The 24,305-nt window shown below is 36.6% G+C and overlaps 2 protein-coding genes across 5 annotated transcripts; both read left to right on the top strand.

Annotated features, from left to right (window-relative positions):
• Positions 1–1,702: 1,702 nt before the first annotated feature.
• Positions 1,703–12,612, top strand: LOC122066942 (CWF19-like protein 2). Of its 3 annotated transcripts, XM_042630782.1 has the most exons (11): positions 1,703–2,036; positions 4,237–4,291; positions 4,404–4,878; positions 4,960–5,105; positions 7,398–7,601; positions 7,683–8,261; positions 8,957–9,036; positions 9,312–9,675; positions 10,186–10,398; positions 11,565–11,896; positions 12,017–12,612. In XM_042630782.1, the coding sequence occupies exons 2-10, from the start codon at positions 4,247–4,249 to the stop codon at positions 11,892–11,894; spliced, it is 2,436 nt and encodes an 811-aa protein (XP_042486716.1). In that variant the 5' UTR covers positions 1,703–2,036; positions 4,237–4,246; the 3' UTR covers positions 11,895–11,896; positions 12,017–12,612. The 3 variants fall into 3 exon arrangements, with proteins under 3 accessions (XP_042486716.1, XP_042486715.1, XP_042486717.1); XM_042630781.1 differs by having other exon boundaries at positions 11,565–12,612; XM_042630783.1 differs by lacking the exon at positions 1,703–2,036 and adding an exon at positions 3,501–3,760 and having other exon boundaries at positions 11,565–12,612.
• Positions 12,613–14,383: 1,771 nt separating this feature from the next.
• Positions 14,384–23,632, top strand: LOC122066945 (iron-sulfur protein NUBPL). 2 transcript variants are annotated; one of them, XM_042630786.1, is made up of 8 exons: positions 14,391–14,872; positions 14,972–15,107; positions 15,503–15,625; positions 16,491–16,588; positions 17,570–17,696; positions 18,215–18,300; positions 20,722–20,847; positions 23,252–23,632. In XM_042630786.1, exons 1-8 carry the CDS (start codon positions 14,807–14,809, stop codon positions 23,420–23,422), a joined length of 933 nt encoding a protein of 310 aa, XP_042486720.1. In that variant the 5' UTR covers positions 14,391–14,806; the 3' UTR covers positions 23,423–23,632. The 2 variants fall into 2 exon arrangements, with proteins under 2 accessions (XP_042486721.1, XP_042486720.1); XM_042630787.1 differs by lacking the exon at positions 15,503–15,625 and having other exon boundaries at positions 14,384–14,872.
• The last annotated feature ends 673 nt before the right edge of the window (positions 23,633–24,305 follow it).

The following is a 24,305-nucleotide window of genomic DNA, read 5'->3' as shown; positions in this document are numbered from 1 at the left end:
AAAAAAAAATCACAATCTATATCACCAATACCAAAATACATGATTAAATGCAAGTTTCGAATGGGTCGTGGTGATTATGCTGCTTTTTTGTTCCTAATTGGTCTTTTGGTTTTGGGACGAGCCTAGGAATTATCGGGAGACTCATCCCATTAACAAATCCATTCCAAAAGTTAGATTCAGAATTGGACCAATAATTTGTGGGTGTCTCGGTTCCAATTCTTTGTGATTTGGTTTTTAGTCCGGTTTTCGGTTTTAACCTAAATTGACACCCCTTATAACTTATCATTATGTCATTGTTTTGCACATTCTTGAGGAACATCCTTGTTTCATTCCTCATGATCTAAGTTGTAACTGCCCCTCTAGGACATGTATAAACTAATCATCAAGCCCTAATGACATATATATCATACTACATATGAAAGCACGGAATGGCAAATCTTTCAATTATATCGGGGCATCACTTGTGAGATAAGCATGCATTGGATCGGGATAAAAACTTGTATGCATTTTTATTGTTGCCAACGTTTATACTTTGGGAATTATGGTGGGAAAGAAATAGCAGTAAACGTGGTGAAGGGCCACATGACTCAACTATCATCATTGAGATAATTAAAGTTTGGATTCGTGAGATCACTTATCCAACTAAATTCTCTAAATCCCTTTTGTTTTAGAATGGCTTTATTCTACAAGTATTTATGTTAAATGTTCCTATTAGTGGGGTTAAGGCTTCAGTTCCCATTTATTAGAGCCCAAACAGTAATGAGAATGTTCATGCAACATTTTCCAATGTCTATGTGACGTCTTCAAATTCAATGGCCGAATTGAGAACCCTTAGAGATAGCTTGAGATTGTGTGGGGAATTGGGCGTCACAATTTTTATGTTGATTCTGACTCATCCTTGATTATGAAGCTGGTTATTTAAAGATCCAGTAATTTGTGAAAATGCTAGTATTGGTTTTAGGAAGTCATCTACTATTCTCCAAGAGTTAACATCTTGTTTTCATTTCAGGAAACACAATTAAGTAGTGGATTGGTAGCTAATTTTGCATGCAAATCTACAATAATTTGATTTTCTATGGTGATGATACTCTTTTAAGTGATCTTAGTTATATCATTAAAGAGGATAAAGCTGATTTGTGCAGCCTTCCATTGGTCTGCTAGTGGTTGTGCAAGTCGATTTGAATATGATTTTTAAAAACTTGATAGAGATGGTTCTGAATCAATCTGATAACGATTCAATGATATGGTGCAAAGGTGAAATGGTCCAAAACTTCATTAAAAAAACACTAAATTCATCGGATCCTGTCCAATCCTGATAAATCCGGATCTGATCTACATCAACATCGCCTAAGATCGATCCCATTTTTCAAAACTGTTGAAGGGAACTCACGGTTTTAAGTATCAATATCGTTTGGTATCAATTGAAATCGATACATTTCACCTGTAATAAAAGTTCATTTTTTATTTATTTTTAATTTTTTTTTAAGGTAAGGGCAAAAATGATTAATTAGCACCAATACCGATACCTAAATCCACGAGGGAACTCGAAAGTACGATTTTAAGTATTGGATCGGTTGTATCATATCGGTACCGGTTGAGACTGATACCGATCCTCGTTGGACAGGGATCCGTATCGGCCTATGGATCGGATACCGACCTACCCAATCCGTTTATGAAAATAGAGTTTTAACGCTGAAAAGAGTTCAACGCAGAAAGGGAGAATAAGGTCTCTTCTTCATAACCCTCTCCAAATCCATGACGAGTTCATTCGCCTTATCTCGCGAGAATCCCTAACCTGTCTCCATTCCGTCTGGTTCGAGTGTAGATCCCTCTCTCTCGCTTGTATGCTTCTTTCTCTCTCTCTCTCTCTCTCTCTCTCGTTTTGCTAACAAATTTACCAGAAAATCGAAGGATCGTTGCTCGGTTGGAGAAAAGGGTTGCATATCGAAATTTCCACATCTCTCACACTCTCCGTGAAACGAAATTTCTGTTGGTGGTTTTTTGAAGCTCGATTGGAGAGTTATTCTTTTCTGTGGGTAAGCTCTCTCTCTCTGTAAAAAACGAGCTAGGTCACTCTTGCAAGTTCTAATCATTAAATAGATGTGAAACCCTTCGCTGTTTCTTATTTCTAAGTACTGACCTGCAACTTTGTAAAGAAAAATACTCAATTATGTTTGAGGAACTGCTTCTGGGTTTTTTTTATTAGTAGGGTTGTTTAAGGGTTGCTTAGAAAATAGCAGATTGAACATCGAAGTCATCGTGGGAGATAGGAAAGCAAAAAACATGGTCTTTCTCATATACACAGATCCCTATGGAATGCAGGAGGCATACCCAACATTGCTCCCTGAAACTCATTCTTTAATTTAGTTTGAAGGGTCCTGTTTTGTTTTATTTAGAGTTTAGAGAGGAATGCATAGGTTCAGCAGTTGCCTTTGTTTAGCTACATGAAGATATTTCTTCCATGAGTGGAGTGCTGCTGCTAGAAAACAAAAGCAGCAGTTTGCAAATGGAGGGAAGCAAGAAATCTTGGAATGATTAGATTATCTGGCTGTTTCTACTGCAGTTCCAACTAGCTTCTACCTTTCTCCTCAGTTAAACAGCTCAGGAATCTGTTATGGGGCTGATGGAGAAAATGGTGGGTTCTACTCTCACTTATCCATAATGCCACAGAAGTCTGATGACTCTTTGTATCGTGGAAGCTCTTACCAAGTCACATAATGGAAATCTGCTTCTGCCTCTAATCATTCTTTCTTTTGGGTCCTAAATACTGTAAGCTAAGTGAAAGAAGAATCAATTGGCTCCTGTAAACAGTGTTTTGAGAGAATTGCATTGAGAATAGCTCAAACTAATATCATCTCCTAAAATAATTGATCTAGTTCTCTCTGTTACAAAGATGAACAAAGGGAATCTAGGACTTCAGAAACAGTAACTTTAGCTCACATTACAATATTAGTCCCTTCATAAATCAATCAAGTTCTCTCTGTTACAAAGAATAATCTGTGTTCTATATGTTTACATTCCAAATTGTAGACATAATTCCACTTATTTGATCTATTTCTTTGGAGTTTGGACCACCCAAAGCCACCTGAACTATACTTGGGTAATCTAGATATATATTAGGCTCATTGGTAGGGACGATTTGTCGAAATCCATAGGATCAGAGGAGACCTTCAAAAGACCTCAGATTCTTAAGGGAGGAATGTGACCTTTTGTAATTTAACAATTATGTTTTGTCATGGACAAATTTTTTACATTTATTTATTTCCTTTTGAGTGTAATGGTATGTTAAAAGACAATTTCATTAACAAAGTACTTCCTTGTTGAAGTTAAATTTGACCATAATGGCATTTCTGTAATTATTGATTTTATTGTTCAGAAGTGGATTTATATAAAGTGTCTGCCAAATGCTGTTTCTATTCTTTTCCTACTCTAAGGACATTTCTGGAACAGTTTTACCAAACGCTGTTTCTATTCCACTAGAGTGTTCTCACAGCATGGAATTGAAAATGAACACTTCTGTAAAAGAACACTATCCAGGAATAGAAGTGTTATCAAACGACACCAAAGAGGTTGCCAAAGCTCTCTTTTCGAGTTCCCTACCCTTTCGCTTGATCTCTCTCTCTCTCTCCTGCGAAATTAAATCGTGTTGATAAGAGTTCATCCCTCCCGCCTAGAACTCAGAACAATTTTTCATCTGCTTTCTCTTGACTACGTCAGTTTGTCAGAGAAGAAGGACAGCAGTCAAGTTGAATCGAACTAGGTAAGTTTTTTTTTTTTTCCTTTTCCTTTTCCCTTTTCCTTTTGATTTTATTTTTTAAATAGAGATTGTTTATTGCGATGAATGGTGAAAACCGAACCATGTAAGGAAGGAGGGAAATACTTTCTGATCTTTTATTGTTTCACTCTAGGGTTAAGTTATTCTCCCCCCTCTATCATCCTCATTGTTTTCTGTAATTGGGGCTCAGCGAGCTTGTAAATCATTCTCAGTGGCGGTATGATTTAGTTTCATATCATTGGGTTCGTAGTTGTGTTTTCAGAAGCGATTACCTTCATGCATAAATTTCATTCCCAACCCCCCCCCCCACCCCCCACCCCAAAAGGAAAAAAAAAAAAAAAAAAAAAAAAAAAAGGAAGGATTCGTTGGTTTGGAATTGGGTGGTTGCTTGAATAGATTTTGATTTTGCTAACTTTCGGTTATTTTCAGTGCATCTAATTTACTGATTTTTGTGTTACCAGAAAAGAGAACATGTTTGCTGGAGTCAAATACATACCTCGGGATCAGGTTAATGCGGTAAGCCATTTGTAGATTTACATGTTCTTTCAATTTTTTTTATCTCCTTTTGAATTCTCTTTTCTGGTAACTTGACTGGTTTTATGCTTGACACTTGTTGTTTGTGTTCTAGGTAGAACCAGACAAGACATTGGATTCTTCTGTTAAGAAAAAGAAATCTGGAAATAGGAAGGGAAAACATCGGAGGGAAAAAAGCTCTAGTTATTATAGTTCTGATGATGAAGAGATTGAAAAACTTAGTAAAAGTTCAAGTAGGAAGAAGCATTGGTATTCCTCGGATGAATATTCAACCTCTTCTCTGTCTGGAAGTGAAAGTGAGAGTGGTTCTGATTATGATGATAGGAAACATCAGAAGAGGAGAAAAAAGAAGAAATGTGATGAGAGTTCATCTGATGATAGAACAAAGAAGAGGTCAAAAAGAAGTAAAAAGGGTTATTCATCGGGAAAACCAGAGTCTGGATCTGAAAGGGAAGGTGTTAACCATTCTTCTGGTGGGAAAGAAAAGTCCAGGAAGGAAAGGAGGATATACGGAATTGAGAAGTCCAAGAAAAGAAAAGATAAACAAGCTATTGGAGAGGACTTGTCAGGTACTTCTTATGTGGTTGGTAGTGTGATATTGGCTGGCTTGATTTTAGGTTTTGACTATATACCTTTTTTCTCGTTTGTAGATGATGGCGAAAATTCTCCCTCTATAGACAAAAAGGAACTAGCAAGGAAAGAGATGGGACTAGAGTGGATGGTTAAACCTGCACAAATAACAGAGAGAACGTCTACACAAGCTAATGACCACATAGAGGAGCCTAAGTTTGAAGAGGTATGTCCTTATTTAACAAAAGTTTATGAATTCTCTTTAATTTAGCAATTGCAAAAGCATTCACCATACAACTTGGCTGAAGTGTTATATAAGAGTTACTTTAAATAATTGTGTCAAGCAGGATTTTCTGTTTTTTTCATGCAACTGGATTAATAATTTATCATGGTCAGGGAAAGTTAGAATTTAACCATCAAGTAACTGGGCATTGAAAAATCTGTATGTTATATACTAGGAGCTTCTCCATGTTTTCCTTATTATATTGTACACCCTGTCTCATTATTTTCAGAGAAATAAAATTTAGTCTATTAATTTGTTTTTCTATTCTCTCTATCTCATTTTTGGTGCATTGAACTGAGATGCATATTCAAAAGATGTTCTAGGGTCGTTCATAGTCTAAAAGTGTAGTGATTAATGTTATGGTTTGAAGTTTGTACATATAGAGCATGTTATTGAGGAAACACATTCATCTCCAATGTTGGCGCTATTTATTTTGGATGATTATGGAATTTTTATACAACTATGAAAAAGGATAGGAGATGTTAGATAATCAACCATTTGGGAGAAGATCAGCTAGAATGGGGACAGTTACAATTGAGAAGAGATTGAGAGAATGGATTGGCTTGTCTAGAATAGTAGAATGACATAAGTCGTTCTTTATTTATAGAGAGGATAGCAAATACAAATAAGGTTGAGGGTGGACCTTGGTGCAACAATTTGCGACCTAGTGGTCGTAAGGTTGTGTACATTATGACCCTCCCCAGAATAGTGGTGGGAACCTTGTGCACTTGATGTAAGGCTAGGTAGGAACTACCCAACCCCAGTTAGGATCTCACAAGTTCAAATCTGAAATCAGATTTTGAACATAAGTCCAAGTCTGGATGAAATAGGAGGAAGCATACGGTTGGCTGTAGGAATCTTTGATGGAGCTCAAATTTTGATAGAGTACTCCTCTTGTGGTGCTAAACAAACCCTCAAAAGATGAGACAATTCTGATGGTTGAATTTGGAGTTTTGTTGTTGACATGAATTAGGAAACTTTTGACCACTCTTTAGAAACTAGGGTTCCTAGCATCAGATGATCCTCAAAATTGGAATGAAGATCCCTTGTAACCTGTCTAGGTATTCTTCAAAAGATGAGCTTGAACTGTTGGCTGGTTTGGGAGATCTGGACTTCGATCCAAGTTTCCAAAACACTGACAATGGCTGCAATCGATTCTGATTTCTAATAGTTGGAGTTTTGTTGGTAGCAATTGCTAGTAGTTTGATTCTATTGTTTTTCTGTTTGTTAGAGTTGGTATTATAATTAGTGCTTGGATTATATATATGCAAGGGGAGATTGCCGAGAGGCGTATTAACTGTTCTCTATGCCTGCGGCTGTCTCGGTTCTCTCTCCTTCTCTTCTTCATCTTCTTCTCTTTTGTTCACTGTTATTAATATTGGTTATCTTCTTCTGGTATTGTCCTGCAATTCTTCCTCTTGTGTACTTCTGAACCGCATCACTAAGTGGGTATATTTGGACTTCCTTTGGCTTTTTTTGGGAGGGGTGGATGGATTACTACCTGTTTTATAAATTCAAGAACCCTAAGATCCATTTGTTTGGCCGCTCCTTCAATTTATGAAAGTTTTAACTTTGTAGACAAGAAATTTTGTTGTTATTTTTGTACAGAAATACAGAAATGACCATCATCATTCGATGATTTTGATTAAGAATGGTGCAATGCCATTGTGTGAAGTTGGGGCTCAGTTCAAGTGCAGTCCCAAGAGCTTAACACCCAATTCATCACCAAACCCACCCTTCCCAAGAGACAAAATTAGGTGCCCAAACCTGAGCCCAACGTGATTTCTCTCTCTCTCTCTCTCTCTCTCTAAGCTAAAATATGTAAAAATAAGTACTGAAAGACTCAAAGTTCTTTACTCATGTGAACCTATCATTTATGCTCAAACTGTTGAACCGAGCACATTATTATTTTGTTTGAGCCCTCATGAGCCCAAGTCAAGTGAACCTTGGCTCTTGGGATCATCTGAAGCTCAGCCCAAGCCCCTAGAGACTAGGAAAACCTAGTCAAGACTCAAAAGGTCAGGTTGGGTTTGGATTAATCATGACCTGAATAGCTCCCAATGTAAAAGCAAAACTACTGCTGCCACTTCATGCTCAGGATATTCCATTGGGATTTGGTTGCAATTTTGCAATTGATAGAACATGTCACACTGATGCCTTGTTAGCTGGACCGTTTTGTTTAGTTTACATAAGGATTTTTTGTTGGTTGAATATCATTCATTTGTGGGTTGGCAGGTAAAGAAACCCAATCCTAGAGAACTGAATCCATATCTGAAAGACAATGGAAGTGGTTACCCAGAAAAAGGAAATGGGACAAATATTGGTGGGGAAGAGCATTTATCTTCTTCTGTTGTTGGAGATGGTGGAGCTAGCTGGCGACTGAAAGCCTTGAAGCGTGCAAAAGAGCAAGCAACTAGGGAAGGGCTCAAGCTTGATGAGGTACTTTAACTTACCTTTCATTGCAAAGTTGCAGTACATTGGTTTATTTCCATCTGATGATTATGCATGTGATTTTTCCAGGTTGTTGAAGAACGTTGGGGATCTCTTGGGCAACTGGCAGTTTCTGCAGCATCTCGTGCAGCTGCTCCTTCTCGTGCTCATTTGGGTGCCATAAAAGATAGGAAGAGAGGGGTAGCAGAAAAACATAAAAATGTGGCAGATGATCAAAGCAAGAATCCAGAAAAGTTACCTGGAGAGAGCCGAGAGTATTTGAAGGATATTTCTCTCCGGCATTCTGAGATGAGGGCGCCTAGAGTTCATGATTCCTTATCTTGGAGGAAGAGTAAGGGTCAAAAGATGTCTAGTGAGGATGCTGGGCTCATCTCTGTTGCAGCATCTAGCCTAAATAAGTTTGCAAATGATGGAAGCTTTATTCTTGAATTTTCTCATCACCAGAACAAAGATGATGGTTCAATGGGTTCATCTCATGCAAATTATGAGAGGGATAAGTATACAGATTCAGCAGTGGTTTCGTCTAAGACCGACAAACCTAGTGAAGATAGTCCTGTTGTTACACAAGGATTGAGTGTGAATCAGTTGGCAGCCAAGGCGTTGCAGCTTCGTCTGAAAGGAAAGAATGAAGAAGCCGAGAGACTTATGGTGAGAGATGAGACTCTTTACGTAGTTTTCTGAAGTTTTGGTACTTTTTACTCAAGAGTATTATCATTGCTAATTCTTATTAATTGTTATTAAGTAGTGTGATTGTGGGAGTAAATTGTTATGGCCCATGATGAAATTTTAATATTAAGATCAAGAATTACATTGAAATATACTGGTCTTTTTTTAAGGAAATATTATCCGGATACTAGCTTGCAATGAGCTTAGAACAGTGGGTGTCAAATGTGGAAATTATCTTTTTACAGAAGTCTCAGAATAAACTTATTGGAGTTGACCTGAAACAGATGCTTGATTTAGTACTTACAACATCTTGGCCTAAATGTTTTTGTGCATAGAGCTTTTGACTTGGATCCTAGAAGCAATTGCTTTGTCCATTTTCATTTTGTGACATTGAAAATGGGTTCACATGAAGCATACAGCCTATAAGCTTCAACTTCTTTTCTGGATCAGCATGTTCTTGGACAAAGTGCATGCCTTGTTCTGGATTTGGATATTTTGGTGGGAAACCATGACGTCTAGTGTTTGTGTATTTGGTTGGGGGGGGGGGGGAAGTGCCTTGAGTTTGACATATGTATGACTAGGGAACACAAATGCACAGATAGATTGTAGAGGATTTGTTAGATGCTAAGAGTCACATCTTATTTTCCAGTTTAATTGGAGTATTTCTTTCATTGCAGAAAGAAGCAGAGAACCTAAAGGGGAAGCAGGATGGTGGAGATAGATTTGTTAGCGAGGAAGCTAACGAAACTTCAAGAAGGTAAATATGTATTGTAACATTTATAGTAAACAATAGGTTCTACCTCTTATATATCATTGTTTATAAACATAATTATTTTTGTGGAATTATATTTTGTTTACCAGATATTTTGTATTCTTGCCTATGTGTCTTCCCATTCCTGCCATATTCAGATATTCCTTTACCTTTGCATTTTGTTTTGGTCGTATTTTTTATCTCTCCCCCCCCACCCCCCAAAAAAAAAAAAAAAATCTTACTCTGAAATGATACTGAATATTTTTTTTATCTGACTACAGGGTTTTTTTGAGGGATGTTTCTCTTCAAAAGAAGAAAAAAGAGGAGGATGCCGATGCACATTTGGCTCAAAAAATAATGCAGAACAAAAAATTCAGTGTGTCTGGTCAGGCTGATGATGAATATGATTTTGATGATGGCCCTAGACGTAAGCGAAAACAAAAGAGAGGAGAGGAGCCTAATCACAAACTAGATGAGAGAAGACTTTCAAGTCGCATCTTGACCCAGCAAGAGCGCTGCCAATTTTGTTTTGAGAACCCAAAAAGGCCAAAACATCTTCTTGTTTCAATAGCAAATTTCACTTACTTGATGCTACCGCCCTGGCAGCCTGTTGTGCAAGGCCATTGCTGCATTTTACCCATGCTGGTGAGTGCATTGTACTTTCCTTATCCTTGGTTTTTCATGCTTTTTTCATGTTTGCTGAATAACATACTGAGAGAGAGTTTTTGCAACTTTTCAATCAATGTATTGGTTTAGTGCCACATTGGCCACCCACTAAAGAGTGAAGACAGGTCTCCAAGCCCCATGGATGCCATTACTAATCATACTAAAGATAAAGCCCCTCCCCCATCCCCTATATAACCTGTCTTCACTTTTTAGTGATAATGTTCTCTGTCTGGGAGCATGGCCTATGCCTGGACTTTCAAAGATCTATTCTGTCACTCGGCCAACTCATTTGGACTAAATCTGAGCATGCAAGCAGGAAACCTTTTGTTTGGTTTTCTGTTGACAAAATTTGGCCCAATCCCACCGGCCACATGGCAGATCTTTGGGCTATCCTAGAAAACTCTCCCTTTTGTTTGTTTTTCTCCCATCTCTCTCTCTCTCTCTACTCATCAGAGTTTGGACATTGATGATTATCTTTCCCATATACAGCATGAATCAGCCACAAGAAATATTGACAATAATGTGTGGGAGGAAATTCGCAACTTTAAGAAGTGCCTCATCATGATGTTTGCAAAGCAAGGGAAGGATGTAGTGTTTCTTGAAACTGTTATGGGATTGGCGCAGCAACGACGCCATTGCTTGGTGGAGTGCATTCCTTTACCACAAGATATTGCGAGGCAGGCTCCTCTTTATTTTAAGAAGGTCGGCTATCATAATTTATCATTAAGTATATCACAGTTCTGATTATTGTATATGCTTAGTTTGTAAATAGATGTCCTTGAATTTCTTCCTTAGAATATATTACAAATTTGTTTCTTGTTTCTTCCTGAATTTGCTGGTCTTTCCTTTTTCTTGATGAAATGACAAAGTTTAGTTGAAAAGGGGGAAAGGCTGTAAAGGGATGAAGTTTACTATATGGAAGCTGGATCTTTGTACAAAAGAATAAGTTATAGAGAAAAGACTGGAAAGTTTGCAAAGTACTGAAAAAGCTAATTCTAAGTTTCATCAGACTGGTTTAAGATTATGTTACAATTGGATTATGTTGTCATCTTGCCAAAGGCAAGTCAAGGCACTAACTTGGGTTGCACATTCTAGCTTTCTTTTCCATATTCAAGCTATTGTTCATCTTCTGGGTCTTGCACCTTCATACATAAGCTGACTGGTTGCCTTAGGCATTATATCTGCCTTGCGTGATGCTTTGATAACTATAAATTGAATGTTTGGCTTCTTGTTCTGAATAAGCCTAGTTTAAACTTGTTTCACTAATTTTTGTTTCCCTGGTATTCAAAATAAGTGCATTCAATGTCAAATTTGAGGCAATATGTGTAGTTCATCACCTTAGCTCTCCTTTCTTGAAAGAAAACACATTTTATGAATTGAAAAGAAGAATACAATCCAGAAGCTCTACATATGCTAAGTAAATGGAGAGACCTGAATAAGGTGAAAAAAAAATACTGTTTTCAAAATTAAAAAGATAAAGAATACTGTGGCTTCAGCTCAAATAGAAGGATTATTTCTGATGTGGTTTGTTTTGATCCTTTTCAATTGCATCTTTTGTGATCGATTTTGACTTTGGAAGCATTCAAGTTCTAGATAGTACTCATACTTGAATTTTAAAGTAATTTCCCGTAAGTAATGGTTCTTGAAGAATTCAATTAGACTAGAAGAACAGGAAACATTAAGAAAGCTTCCAGAAATGGTTGATTGTTGATCTTTCTTCTCTACCTTTTATCAGCCACATTGTCTTTTTCTCATATTACCGATGAAACCCTCTTATGTTTTGAATACTTTCTTTGATTAAATGTTTTATATTATTTTTCGACAAGTTTGTTTTTCATGCACTTGTCTCTCAATTATTTGGATTTCAGGCAATCGATGAAGCTGAAGATGAGTGGAGCCAGCACAATGCAAAGAAGCTTATTGACACAAGCGAGAAGGGTTTACGTGGTTCAATCCCTAAGGATTTCCCTTACTTCCATGTTGAGTTTGGTCTAAATAAGGGGTTTGTTCATGTGATCGATGATGAACAACAATTCAAAAGCAGCCTTGGCCTGAACGTTATCAGAGGCATGCTACATCTGCCAGAAGAAGACATGTATCGTCGCAGGAAGTATGATTCAGTTGACGTACAAAGTCAAGCAGTCTCGAGCTTTGCCCGAGAATGGGGATCTTTTGATTGGACCAAGCAGCTTGATTAAAGGTATCTAAATCCTTTCTTATGTCCAATTCTTTGCCGACCTGAGAATCATATGCATTTGAAAAATGTAATTCCGAAGAACTTGTTCAAAATAAGGTCTGATATTTTGGGTCTGCTCGTCAGCTGGATGACATGAAACACGTTGACCATGAGTTTTATAGATGGGCTAATTTGAAGATAGCCTTGTGGGTTCCGCCAAGTGACTGTCAGGCCAAAAACTGATCGTCACAAATTTTGGCCAAGAAACTGAGTAGTCAAATTCTCAGGCCAAGAGGATGGATCAGCTGCACAACCTTTTCCCTGTATTCTCATTTATCATCAGTAGGGAGGATGCAATCTTGTTATTGAGGTGAGGCAATGTTGACATTCAAGGTGAGTTCCAAGCTGCAGTGTGGGAATTTTAAACGATCGGCTGAATGTTTCAGCGGCAATGTGCGTATCAATGGTTTTAGTTGTGCAGCCATCCTAGAGCCAGCAATTGTATCATAGGCGTGAGTTCATTAGCAATTTTCAGTATTTGAAAGATTCTCTCTTTAGAAGACTAACTGGGAAGGAACTTTTTGTTCCATGTTTGAGAATGAGGCCCGGAAGGTAAAGTTTCTTGTATTTATTGACCAGCTAGTATGCGACATGGAAAGATGATTTGGCGAGTCCAACAATTGAATAGGAATGATACAGTGTAGATTGGCTATTTGTGAAAGGCATAACTCAATTATTTATCTTTGTTGTGTTGGTATCTTTCTCATAGCATCTTTGGTCATTCATTTTGTTATACAAAAAGTAATGAATCTGGGCGGTATCTAGCCTAGTGAAATATATAGTGTCACTATTTGGCACATAGTAGTACATTGGTTTGTCTATGTGATAGATGACCTTACATGCATCTCAATGGCCTAATTTTAGTCCAAAGTAAGCGAGGAAAATTGTCCAAACTTTGATTCAAAGTTTTAGTAAAATTTACCAAAATGGCATCAATTGGAGTTGCAACCAGAGTTAACAATTCGGCCGAACAGAATTTTTCCGAATTAAATAAAAAATTCTGACCGAATCCGAATTAAAAATAAAGTTCGGTAAAAAAACGCGTTTTACTAATTTGATTTTAAAACGTGAATAATTCGGGCCGAATCAAATTAAACCAAATTATTCGGTCCACTTAAACAGTATTAAAAAAACAAACAAACAAAATGTCATATATGAAACCCACGGTACCCATCATCGAAATAGTTTTTCTTTTTTTTCATCTTCTTCTCCCCCAAATTTCCTCCGCCTTACCATATTTTTTCTCCACCTAATTCTTTTGTAACAATCGTACGAATCTACTCTTTGTTTCATTTATTTCTCATAACTTCATCAGTTCATCCTAAGAGAGGGGAGATATCAAGCCTTGATGGATAATTTGAGATTCCGGGGGACCAGGACAAATTCATATCGCTGTATCGATCAATCTTCTTTTATATTGTTGCTTTAATTTTGAAAAATTAGTGCGTCTTAGTGCAATATGGGTCTTGTGAACCCAAGCAAAAGGATAATGAAATTTTTTTGTGGTCAACTTATTTATTTGTTTTACTGTAGTTGTAATCTTGCTTTCACTGTTTTGGAGCCTAATCTATTTCATTAGTAGAAATTGAATTACAATAACCATTGCTTCCATCGCTCAATGATAATTTTTTCATAGTTTTTTACTTTATTGTATAAAGTAATTTGCTCTTTCTAAGTATACAAATCAAGTTAATAACTTGATAAATAAAAAATATACAATAAACTATAAAAATAATATCTGAATTTTTTGCCTGACTTTTATTTTTTTAATCAAATAATTCTCGAATCCGAATCCGACTCAAATTTTTATTTTGTCTGCTTTTTTGACTGAATCCTTAAATTAACCAATCGAATTATTTCGAATAATTCTCCGCCCGAATCCGAATTTGCTAACTATGGTTGCAACTTGCAACTCATTGTTCCAGCTGTATGGCTGTATATTGCAACTATGTTAGCTGACCCCTAAAGCTTCCAAAGGTTCTCCTATGGAAGTTACTTCCTAAGGGTGTGCTTTTTTGATTTATTTATTATTAAGGATAATTATCCATGAAACAAATAAATATGATGCTTTTGAAAGCCAAAAGATGAATTTGAGCCATCTATTTTTATTTTTATTATTATAATTTTTTTAAATTATCTATTCTCACTCAGAGTTGGGAGGATGCATAGTAATGTCTAGTGTATCGGTACATAAGATGTGTGTCAATACAAAAAAAAAAAAGATATTTGATTGAAGCATTTAAGCTTCCCACAACTGAAACTTAAAACCCATATAGCATGCCCCACCAAAATCTCCCTTATTTGAGAGGATAATACTGCTTTCCAACACCCGAAATTGCACATGAGCATCGAGGGGGCTTCGAAATTTGACACTTGGCTCATTTAGACCATGCAAACCTTTGTGGCAATAATAATTCACTTATTTCTGTAACTTTTCTAACCTGAAAACTTGGTGCTTCACAAGCTAAACTATGTAAATTTTTGCTGAAGCACCTTTTATTTTATTTTTTTCATTGAAGATCTAGTGATGCAAAATTTGGGCCCAACTGCATATATTAAATCCGTTTTGTCCAACTTTAATTAGCGTAACTGGTTCGCCTATTCCCCATTTTATTGCTTTTGCCCCACTTCGCTCGCTTGAAGTCGCGCATTTGAACATAATATGCGATCAGCGTATTCTATGAGACAACAGCTCTATGAGGCGTTCTATCGAACAGTTGGCGAAGTTCATCGCCGTCCTTGTTATCTGCAAACTCTTCCAGCATTCTACTCATGGTAACATCTAATTCAATACTAGAGTCGAAAGTGCGTGAACCATTTGATGCTTTGGATTGTCAGCATTAGAGAGTTGGAAATTAGAAGTTTCGGAGAGCAATGGGTCTGAGTAACAGATTTATGCCCATAAAGCGGTTGTTGAGATCCTCTACTGCAAACCTTACTGTAAGCTCTACTGCTCTCTCTCCAAAATTTCAAAAAAATTTCAAAATTTCGTTACTTCTGCGGAGCATTGACTTATCAACCACGGCCACACATATGTAGAGAGTGGTAGCTGTTAGAGGTTTTGCTGGGCTGAATGAGAAAAGGGTTGCATCCAAAGGTCCTCTGATCGAAGGGGTTAAGGATATTATAGCTGTCGCTTCTGGAAAAGGTGGTGTTGGAAAGTCTACTACTGCTGGTAATGGGAAAACTCTTAAATGATAATTATATTGGAGCTCAATAATGATATATATGTATATTTTTATTTCTTTTATCAAGTTTCAGTCTTGATAGATTGAATAGCTTCATGATATTGGAATGATATATATAATGAGTTTTTAGGATTTTAGCTTTTCGTTGAACCTAGTAATTTTGTCCTATACATACTGAAGTTGGACCTCCATTGGATTTCGAGCAAAAATTTAAAATGACATCTTATCTAGAGGAGGTATTCAAATTAAATCATAACAGAGACAACCATATGCTTGTTAGTAGAAAGAAGGGTCCTAATCGAGGAATGTTCTTGTAACATTGAAACTTTATGGATGCACTAATCTTTAATGTTCTGAGATGATGTCTCTGCGTTATTTGCAGTTAATTTGGCCGTTGCTCTTGCTAACACTTGCCAAAAGAAGGTGGGCTTGCTTGATGCTGATGTCTATGGGCCGTCTATCCCTACAATGATGAAAGTCAATGGAAAGCCAGAACTGAGTGATGGTGACACACTCTTTCTTGCAATTCTTTTTGGATTGTTTCTCCATTTTTTTTTTTTTTTGGGGGGGGTGGGGCTTGAGTCTAGATCTGAGACAATTCCCTCTTAGAAAAAGAAATACGTTAAACTACTGTTTACAGAAGTTATATGCAAACCTTTATCCCTACAATCAGATCAAGCAATACTTGAGAGTTATCTGAACCTTCTTTTTTCCCCCAAGTTGGCTATTCAAATCCTTCCTTAGGTGTTTGCTTCCTTATTGGGCACATGGATTTTGAATATTTATCTCTCTCTTTCTCTCATCAATTGCATGGAATTTTTTGTGAGAAAAATTACAAGACAAAGATGCCACCAAGAGCCACTAGCCCCCCCCCCCCCCCCCCAAAAGGAGAAAAACAATAGGAACAAAGCTGAAGGGTTGCTGGATAATCAAAACTGGATCACATTATGATCTTCTTTGTGTGGTAGCACTTTGCGTATTATTCACAAATATATCTTGCTTCCATCTACTATGATTGTGATGATGTTTTACTCCTCAGTCCGTCTCTTCCATCATATTGAAGTCAAAAGGCTATATATATATATATTCATAGGAATATTGTTAACGTTTGGAAGGCTGGTGAATTTGGCAAGGTTCGCGGACTGCCATATGGCAGATGGTGGCAGATATGGGAAGGTCCATGTGAGAGGGCCTCACATCCATCTTACCTGTCAATTTCTTTCTTTTGAATTTTATCAGATTTTTCATTTTAAATTATTTTTATCAATTCATTGTAGCTTCCTACTATTAACTTTATGCTTGGGCATCATCTCTTGTAGCTTTAATCATATTCTGATAACTCTTAATTGCTTTTGAATTTCTGTTATCAGATTTAAGGATGGTTCCCATTGAAAATCATGGAGTTAAGTGTATGTCGATCGGATTTCTTGTAGAGAAGGATGCCCCAATTGTGTGGAGAGGTCCTATGGTTTGTGTCTTCCTTATTTTATCCTTTGAATCTCCAGCATAAGGACGTGTGCTTGTTTTGTGATTGCATGATTTTTTGATTTACCAGTCTTGCACCTATTGTTTGGGGTCGATGCATTTCTTCTATCATTTATTTTACTCCACAATTAGATGATAAATCACTGTTATTGTTGTAGACTAGGATACACGGAATTGAAGGATGGGATTTCACTAGGCTATCAGCAGCTTTAGTCAAAATGATAATATTTCTCATAATTCTTTTATTACGATAAATTACAGGAACATGTTCTCTTCTCAATATGGCTATGTAGATTATATGAATGTTGATATAACACACACACACGATAAAGGAAAGTAGTAAAGTACTTCCATGGGGGATATATATTATGATCCTTTATCCAAGTTACTGACCCATTGGGGTTCTTTTATGTTTTTATACGAATCCAATTCTGAAGGTCCTGGGCCTGCGAAGTTTCTTGATTCATCTGAAATTATATGAATTCCATTCCAGAGATGTTGATGCATGGACCAGCTGGTGCTTTCACAATCTGCATTATCATTTCTATGTTTTCTCTTGCGAATACCAACAAAAGCACTGGGAAAGAGTGATTTGATGCTAGTTGAATGTGTTGGAAAAAAAAAAAAAAAAATAGAAGAAAGAAAAAAATTTAACAGTGTGTGTGTGTGTGCGTACCATTCAACTAGATTGTTCATTTATAAGCAGATATGAAGCATGACTGTGTGTGTGTGTGTGTGCATACCATTCGACTAGAATCCATAATGAGTTCATGTATATGCAGATATGAAGCATGACTAGTTAGAGTTAATACAAATTAAATTGATCCTGCCATAATGATTTAAGGAGTATAAAATATGATTTTATAGTTCAACATTTAACTTGTCATTCACCAAGATCTCTATTCTTCTCATTTACAGATATACCATTCTTGTTAGGAGCTTGATTTGATTTCTATCTTTGCAGGTAATGAGTGCTCTTGAAAAATTGACGAGGGGAGCTGATTGGGGAAAGCTTGATATTCTTGTTGTGGATATGCCTCCTGGAACTGGAGATGCCCAGCTATCTATTTCTCAGAGGCTACAATTATCAGGTACTGGAAAACTATACATTCTTTGATAGTTTATCTTCTTGTTATTTGTTGCCCCAAATCAGAATCATTTCTAACTTTTTCCTACTGAAAATTTTCAAAATTAATTTTTGAATGATATACAAAATTTTTTGTCAAAGTTTGAATTACCCTACAGTATTGTTATGTTTCTGTTTCTCATTCAAAACTTATATGTGCTCCTGTTATTAGGATTCTGTTGCCCGTAGTTAAGCAGAAGATACTTTATTGTGAATGCCCTTTTTGGCGAAGCATATGCTATTTTTTTAAAAGAAATAACTAAGCCATTCTCTAGCCTGCTCTTTTTTTTTTTTTTGTGTTTGTTTTTTTCATCCTAGGACACATCTCTATCATATCACCATGTATATTGGATACATCATTTATTTTTGCAACTGTGCACTCATATCATGGGTTAGAAGCTTTTCCCTAGCTAAAGGTTTCTTCTCCTTGCGAAATATTCTTTTAATAGTTATAAATATATTTGCTGTGGGGTTTATTGGCAGGTGCTCTGATCGTCTCAACTCCTCAAGATGTTGCACTAATAGATGCCAGGAGAGGAGCAAATATGTTTCGTAAAGTTCAAGTCCCTGTATGTACATTCATTACATTATTTTCTTAAATGATCCCCCCTCCTAAAACAACAAATAAAATAAAATGTGGCACATCGAGATTGCAATTCACTATTTTTGAGTTGTCTACACACAAAACTCTGAAACAGAACTTTGTAATTGGAAAATTTCTTTGGCATCTGCATTTCTGGGTAGAATATGCTTTTGCCACGGTTATCCTATTGATACTTCCAAATACATGAATGTGGGTTTCCTGTGGCTTCAAACTTCCAGTAGCTCGTAGAACCACTATGGGTTTGGAGTTAAGATTATGATGCTTCTTGCCAATAAGGGATGTTTCTACATAAACAATAAACCGTCTGCAGTAGTCATATTTGATTATTTAGAATTTCCTATGCTTTTCTTCTTTTCTCTTTGTTCTTTTCTTTTTGCATGTGTGGGGGAGCTTCGACAACATTTAGCTTCTAGTGAGCAGAATTTGCTCAGCTCATTGGTTATCCTCCTTTTAGGGTCTTATCTTCCATTCACCTCTGGTGATGTGATCCTGATTTTGAGGGATGAATGTTTGGAGCAGAAGGAGATACTCTTGTTGCCACTAAACATTTTTTCCTCCTGATCCTCCACTCCTTTCTTTTTCTTTCTTCTTCAGATATTTTTGATAAGTTCCTTACCTATAAGTTTAGGAGTGCACAACTTGTCATTTACTAAAATGACAAGCTTCTGGGTAGTAGATCATGCTTACTTCATGAAATTTGATATGGATGGTTTCTACCGGTTTTCTCCCATGATCGTAATGCTGTAATGATGTCACATAACTTGCCAATGGATCCTTTTTTCCCCCTTATTTACTGTGACGCATTTGTCCAAATATCAACCCGTTGTCTTGCATTCACTCCTCTACCAAGATCTGCAGCACTTGAATTGTTGTCTGAAGTATAAGGTGATTCACATCTCTCCTTTGGAAAACCCAAAATCACACATAAACGGATCAAATTGACTAGGCCTTATCACAACTATTTGGGTCTGCTATGTGGATTGTGCTCTGGTGTCGGGCTTTATGATGCAGTTGCATATGCTTAGTTGTACTGGCATGACCCAATTTGGGAAGTCGAGACCGAGGAATACCAGGTCCAAACCTGGATTTCAATTCAGCAGGGCTATTTAGGGAGTTTCTATTTTTCTTTAAAATTTATTTTTAAAATTTAATTTCATTATTATTATATGTTTGGTAGCTATCATAGGAGATAGAATTTGTTCAAGTTCAGTTTCCTAGTTTGATTAAAATTTTTTTAGGAAGTAAACTATATAAGCATGTAATCCATTGCTCAGGTTTATTAGATTGGAATGAATAGAAGTTTGCTTTTATTTATTATTTTTTTATGGTGGCTGGTTGCTCACTTTGGAAACCACAGGTTGATTCAATTGACATTTCATTATTATTATATGTTTGGTAGCTATCATAGGAGATAGAATTTGTTCAAGTTCAGTTTCCTAGTTTGATTCAAATTTGTTTAGGAAGTAAACTATATATGCATGCAATCCATTGCTCAGGTTTGTTAGAGTGGAATGATAGAAGTTTGCTTTTATTTATTATTTTTTTACGGTGGCTGGTTGCTCACTTTGGAAACCACAGGTTGATTCAATTGACTTCTCCACCTTCTTGCTTCTTTCAGATTCCAGTCTTGAATCACAAGTGTGATCCTTCCTTTCTTTTTGTTTCATATCTTCTGTTTTCCGGACCCTTCTCATTATTGCTTGGTTTCCATTCAAAGTTGGTATATCAGAATCTGATCAAATTATCTAGTGATTTATAGTCATAAATATGGGATTAATCTCTCATTGAAGAACCTAACCCCTGCTCTGTTTCTGGGTTTTTTTTCTTTCCTGCAAGTAATCTATTGTCCTATTCTAGTCCCATTAAAGTAATATTTTCTGGGATGGTTCTACTTACTTAGTTACTAGAGTCTTGGTACCATCCAGAGTGTTCTTGAGTAATTGCAGCTCCATCGGTTGGAGTATGTCACCTTTGGTTTTTGTCATGGAGAAGAATATTGTTCTTCTTAATATAACAAGGACATACTCTTCTGTTATTCATCTAAAAGAGCCTCCTTCCCAAAATTTGTTTTATTTTAGTCCATTTCTGATTTAAAACTTTCAAAAAAGCCCCTTGCACCAAATAAGCATAAATATGATTTTCCAATGCTTTGCATGCATCCCGCAATTAATGCACTGAATAGATCCTATTTATCGTGATTGAATATTTTGGTGTTATCCTACTATTCTTCTTTTCTTGTGCTGCATCTGCTTGAACTTCTAAGCTGATTGCAGTTCATTTTTGTGACAGCTAGCACTAAGTAGCAGTTTGAATTATACCCACTCAATGCATCAAGTGATGCAGTTTATCATTTTCCTTATTTATATGGTTCTGGTTGTTCATACAGATTTTGGGACTGATAGAGAACATGAGCTGCTTTAGATGTCCACATTGTGGTGAAAAATCAGACATTTTCGGTAGTGGAGGAGCACGTAGAACTGCTGATGAGATGGACATGGAATTCCTTGGCGAGGTATGCTAGTTGTTCTGATCTCTAATGATGCTACCAGTACTATTTCGTTCAAGGATGCATGCTAGGGAATGAATAACTTGAAGAAATTACCTTCTGTGGTTGATTAATCAGCACTGGTTGTTCCTGGGTGAAATTCATTCATTTGGGAATTCAAGTTTGGACACCTTGGAGGTTATAACATAATTAATTTTTTTATAGGGTGCAAAATCGATATGCTTCTTGATGTTGTTTGAAACCTCCCACTTTTTTGTTAAATCTCCTTGGGATTTATAAAGAGAGGTTTCCTTTGGAAGTGAATTTTTTTTTTAAGAAAAATTGGACAGTGTCCCCAAGGAGTTCTTCGTTTTGTTTCTTGATGCCTGACACCAATAGGTATAACTCTTATAGACTTTCTTTTATAAAGTTCCCGAGCACCACAAGTATAGCATGTCGGAACCCAGGTCAAGTCCACTTACTCCACAATGGTTGTTAGGACGTAATGCAAAAAAAAAAAAAAAAAGAAGAAGAAGAAGAAGAAGAAGAAGGAAAAAAAGAAGGTTTTCTCATTCCATTTTATTTCACTGTAACAGCCTCTGGTATTCTGTTCCAACTTGCGTAACAGAGTACTATACCATTTTTGTTGAGTTACTTGCTTTTACAGTGTTTGCTTTGAACTCAATGTCAAATTTCACCGGCCACAACAGGAACCCTTGATCATATTTGGGTACAACTGTTGGATATTTAATCTATATGTGTCTGTGTTGGACCAAATTTAGAATCTGATCTATTTACAACCCTAGCCCAAGAAGCCTATCTTGGTCCCATACATTGTTCGATCCTGCTGCTGATTTAGTTTTTCCATTTGTGCATCCAAGCATATATAGATTCAGTTGGTCATCTGTGTGTATTATATTGTACCTCAATTTGATTTGCTAAAAATGACCACTACTTCATTGTTGCTCATTATTTCTATGTATTTTCAGCAACTATTGTATAGTCAGAAACTCAATAGCAGCAAGTATAAATATGTTTCTTTCTAGATGGATTGACAGGTGGCATTCAATGATGCCTTCTTATGTGGGATGGTGTTTTCCTAATTGTTGGATTGGTGTTAATGCCAAATCTCCGACAATAAAAGGTGGGGTTTGGGCTTGAAAGGTTGATTCCTAATGGAAGTTTAAATGACTCACCATAATCTAGGGTGACCCTCATTGATGCTTACAGTTCCAGTTGTTCTCTTTTTTCCTCCTCTGTTATGGAAAAAGAAAGAGCACCATAATAAATGGTTTTCCGGGATAGGTCCTTCTACAATGGCATCTGTGATATTTGTGCTGCTCTTATAGCCATCTAGCCCGAAGCGCTGCTTTTGGACCAATGTTAGCCACTGATATCTAACAAATTCAGTCCTGTGGCGGGTTTGAAAACCAATCTGAGAGAAATGTAATTACTTTGTTTTTCTGTTGCATTGGTAATGAAATCCATCCTTGATACAAAATGAAAAAAGTTAGGCATGGTAATTTGTTGCAGGCAACAGCAAAAAAACATAAACTAGACTCATCATTTCAACCATTTGGGAAGCAATACTAGGAACTCCTGCCTCATAAGTACCATTTCAAATTGCAGTTGAGTTGGTTCACCAGTGATGTGTTATAGGGTGCAAATTAGGGGGTCAAAATGTCACGGGGCATGCTGAAGGTCAATAACTTGAGTTCTTTCAAGTTAACAGCACACATGACCTTAATTAGGTTGGGATGCCATAATAGGATCAGCCTCAAGTTGTAGGGCTAAGGCTCTGTGAGTATTTTCCAGAGGATAGTCAACCAGTGGTACTATGTGAGATTCCTTTCATGAGGCTGGTGTAGTGCATGCCTCTTTTGCCATTAAAAAAATTATATTGATAAGGGGCCTGCTTTCATGGAAACAGGTCAATAGGCATACTAGGTGTCAAAATCTATGGACATGATTAATTGCATTTAACCACTGTAAAAGATATAAAACTTGATTCATAAATCATAAACAGCAGAAAAATTGATTTTGAGACCCAATAATTTATCATGAATGTATGCAAGGAAGAAAATGGACACAAGTAGATTGCCAGTAATGCTGTAGTTTTACTGTTTAATCGTGATTCACTGAGAAAATCCCCTACAATTTTATTTTATTCTTAGCTACGAGGTGGAAAACAAGATTTGGGGGAATAATAACTTCTGGCTACCAAATTACCAAATTAATGGCAAAACCAATGAAATTGCAGTAGTTCCATTGCACTGACCAACATTTGCATGTATAGAGTTCTCAATATGCTCCATTTGTGTGATGACAGATGACGACTCCTGCCATTTGTATGAGAACATAGTGATGAGGTTGTTGATTGTCTTGATTGATGTTTTGTTTAATCCGTAATTTATATTTTTTTCTGTTTTAGATACCTCTTGAAGTGGAGATTAGAAGAAGCTCAGATGAAGGGAGTCCCATAGTAATACAGTCACCAGATTCTGCAGTCTCCAAAGCATATAATGATGTAGCTCACAAAGTTGTTTACAGATTAGAAGAGTTGGCAAAGGGACGAAAAGACGGTCCAGAGATTTTCTTGTGAAACCATGGAAGAAATTCAGAGTCCAGCCTATCTCCAGGATTACTGACTTACAAATGACTTGAAATTTTCTTGATTGTATAAAAAGAATTTACAGAGCAATTCCATCAGGAGGAAAATTTTATCTGTTTTAAGCATTATTTGTATCTCAATTTTGTGATTGTGTTATTCATCTTCAAGCATTGATCTGGCAGTATCCTTGTCCTAGTAGTAGATGATGTCTTGGCCTCTATTGTTGCCTTACAATTATTCTAATGGATGTTATAAGTAAAGCCAAATAGCAAATACTGATAGCAATGAAAGCTCCAAAAGCCAAAAGTCAGCTGGAAAACCAAACCAAAGAGAATAATTAAAACCAGGCACAGTGAGCCAATGAAGGAAAAGTCATAGATAATAGATTATATTATCTATTAATTTGATGATATATAATATATAATATTAAATTTAACATGTGACTATTATAAACTAGATTGAAATTTTGCTTCACCTAGGCATGGTAATCAAGGATTCAAAACACAGAATCAAGGAAGATCGATTTAGATAGAATTGGTCTAAAAAAAAAAAAGGAAAAAACAACCTGAGTTGGTTCTCAGATTTGAAAATTCAATAATAATAATTTTTTTAATCAAGGTGTTGTGGTAAGTTTACGTGCACATAGACTAATCCTCGGGAAGATTAGTGCAGCGACCCACCACCAATCCTATTTATTGTTTCCCCTTTCTCTCACAAAAAGGTTGGTTATCTAGAGCATCTCCTGAATATTTGCCACGTCACTGTTCTGTTTCGAGACCAAGTGTCTGTCTTCGTCTTATGTTTTGCCAAGTGGATACATGTACACCCATTACAAAGGGGTGGTGGGTCCCATTAGTTGCCACGTAGGAAACGC

This window comes from Macadamia integrifolia, unplaced genomic scaffold (assembly GCF_013358625.1).
Source record: "Macadamia integrifolia cultivar HAES 741 unplaced genomic scaffold, SCU_Mint_v3 scaffold264, whole genome shotgun sequence".
NCBI classification, from domain to species: Eukaryota; Viridiplantae; Streptophyta; class Magnoliopsida; order Proteales; family Proteaceae; genus Macadamia; species Macadamia integrifolia.
This window is presented reverse-complemented; position numbering and strand designations above follow the sequence as displayed.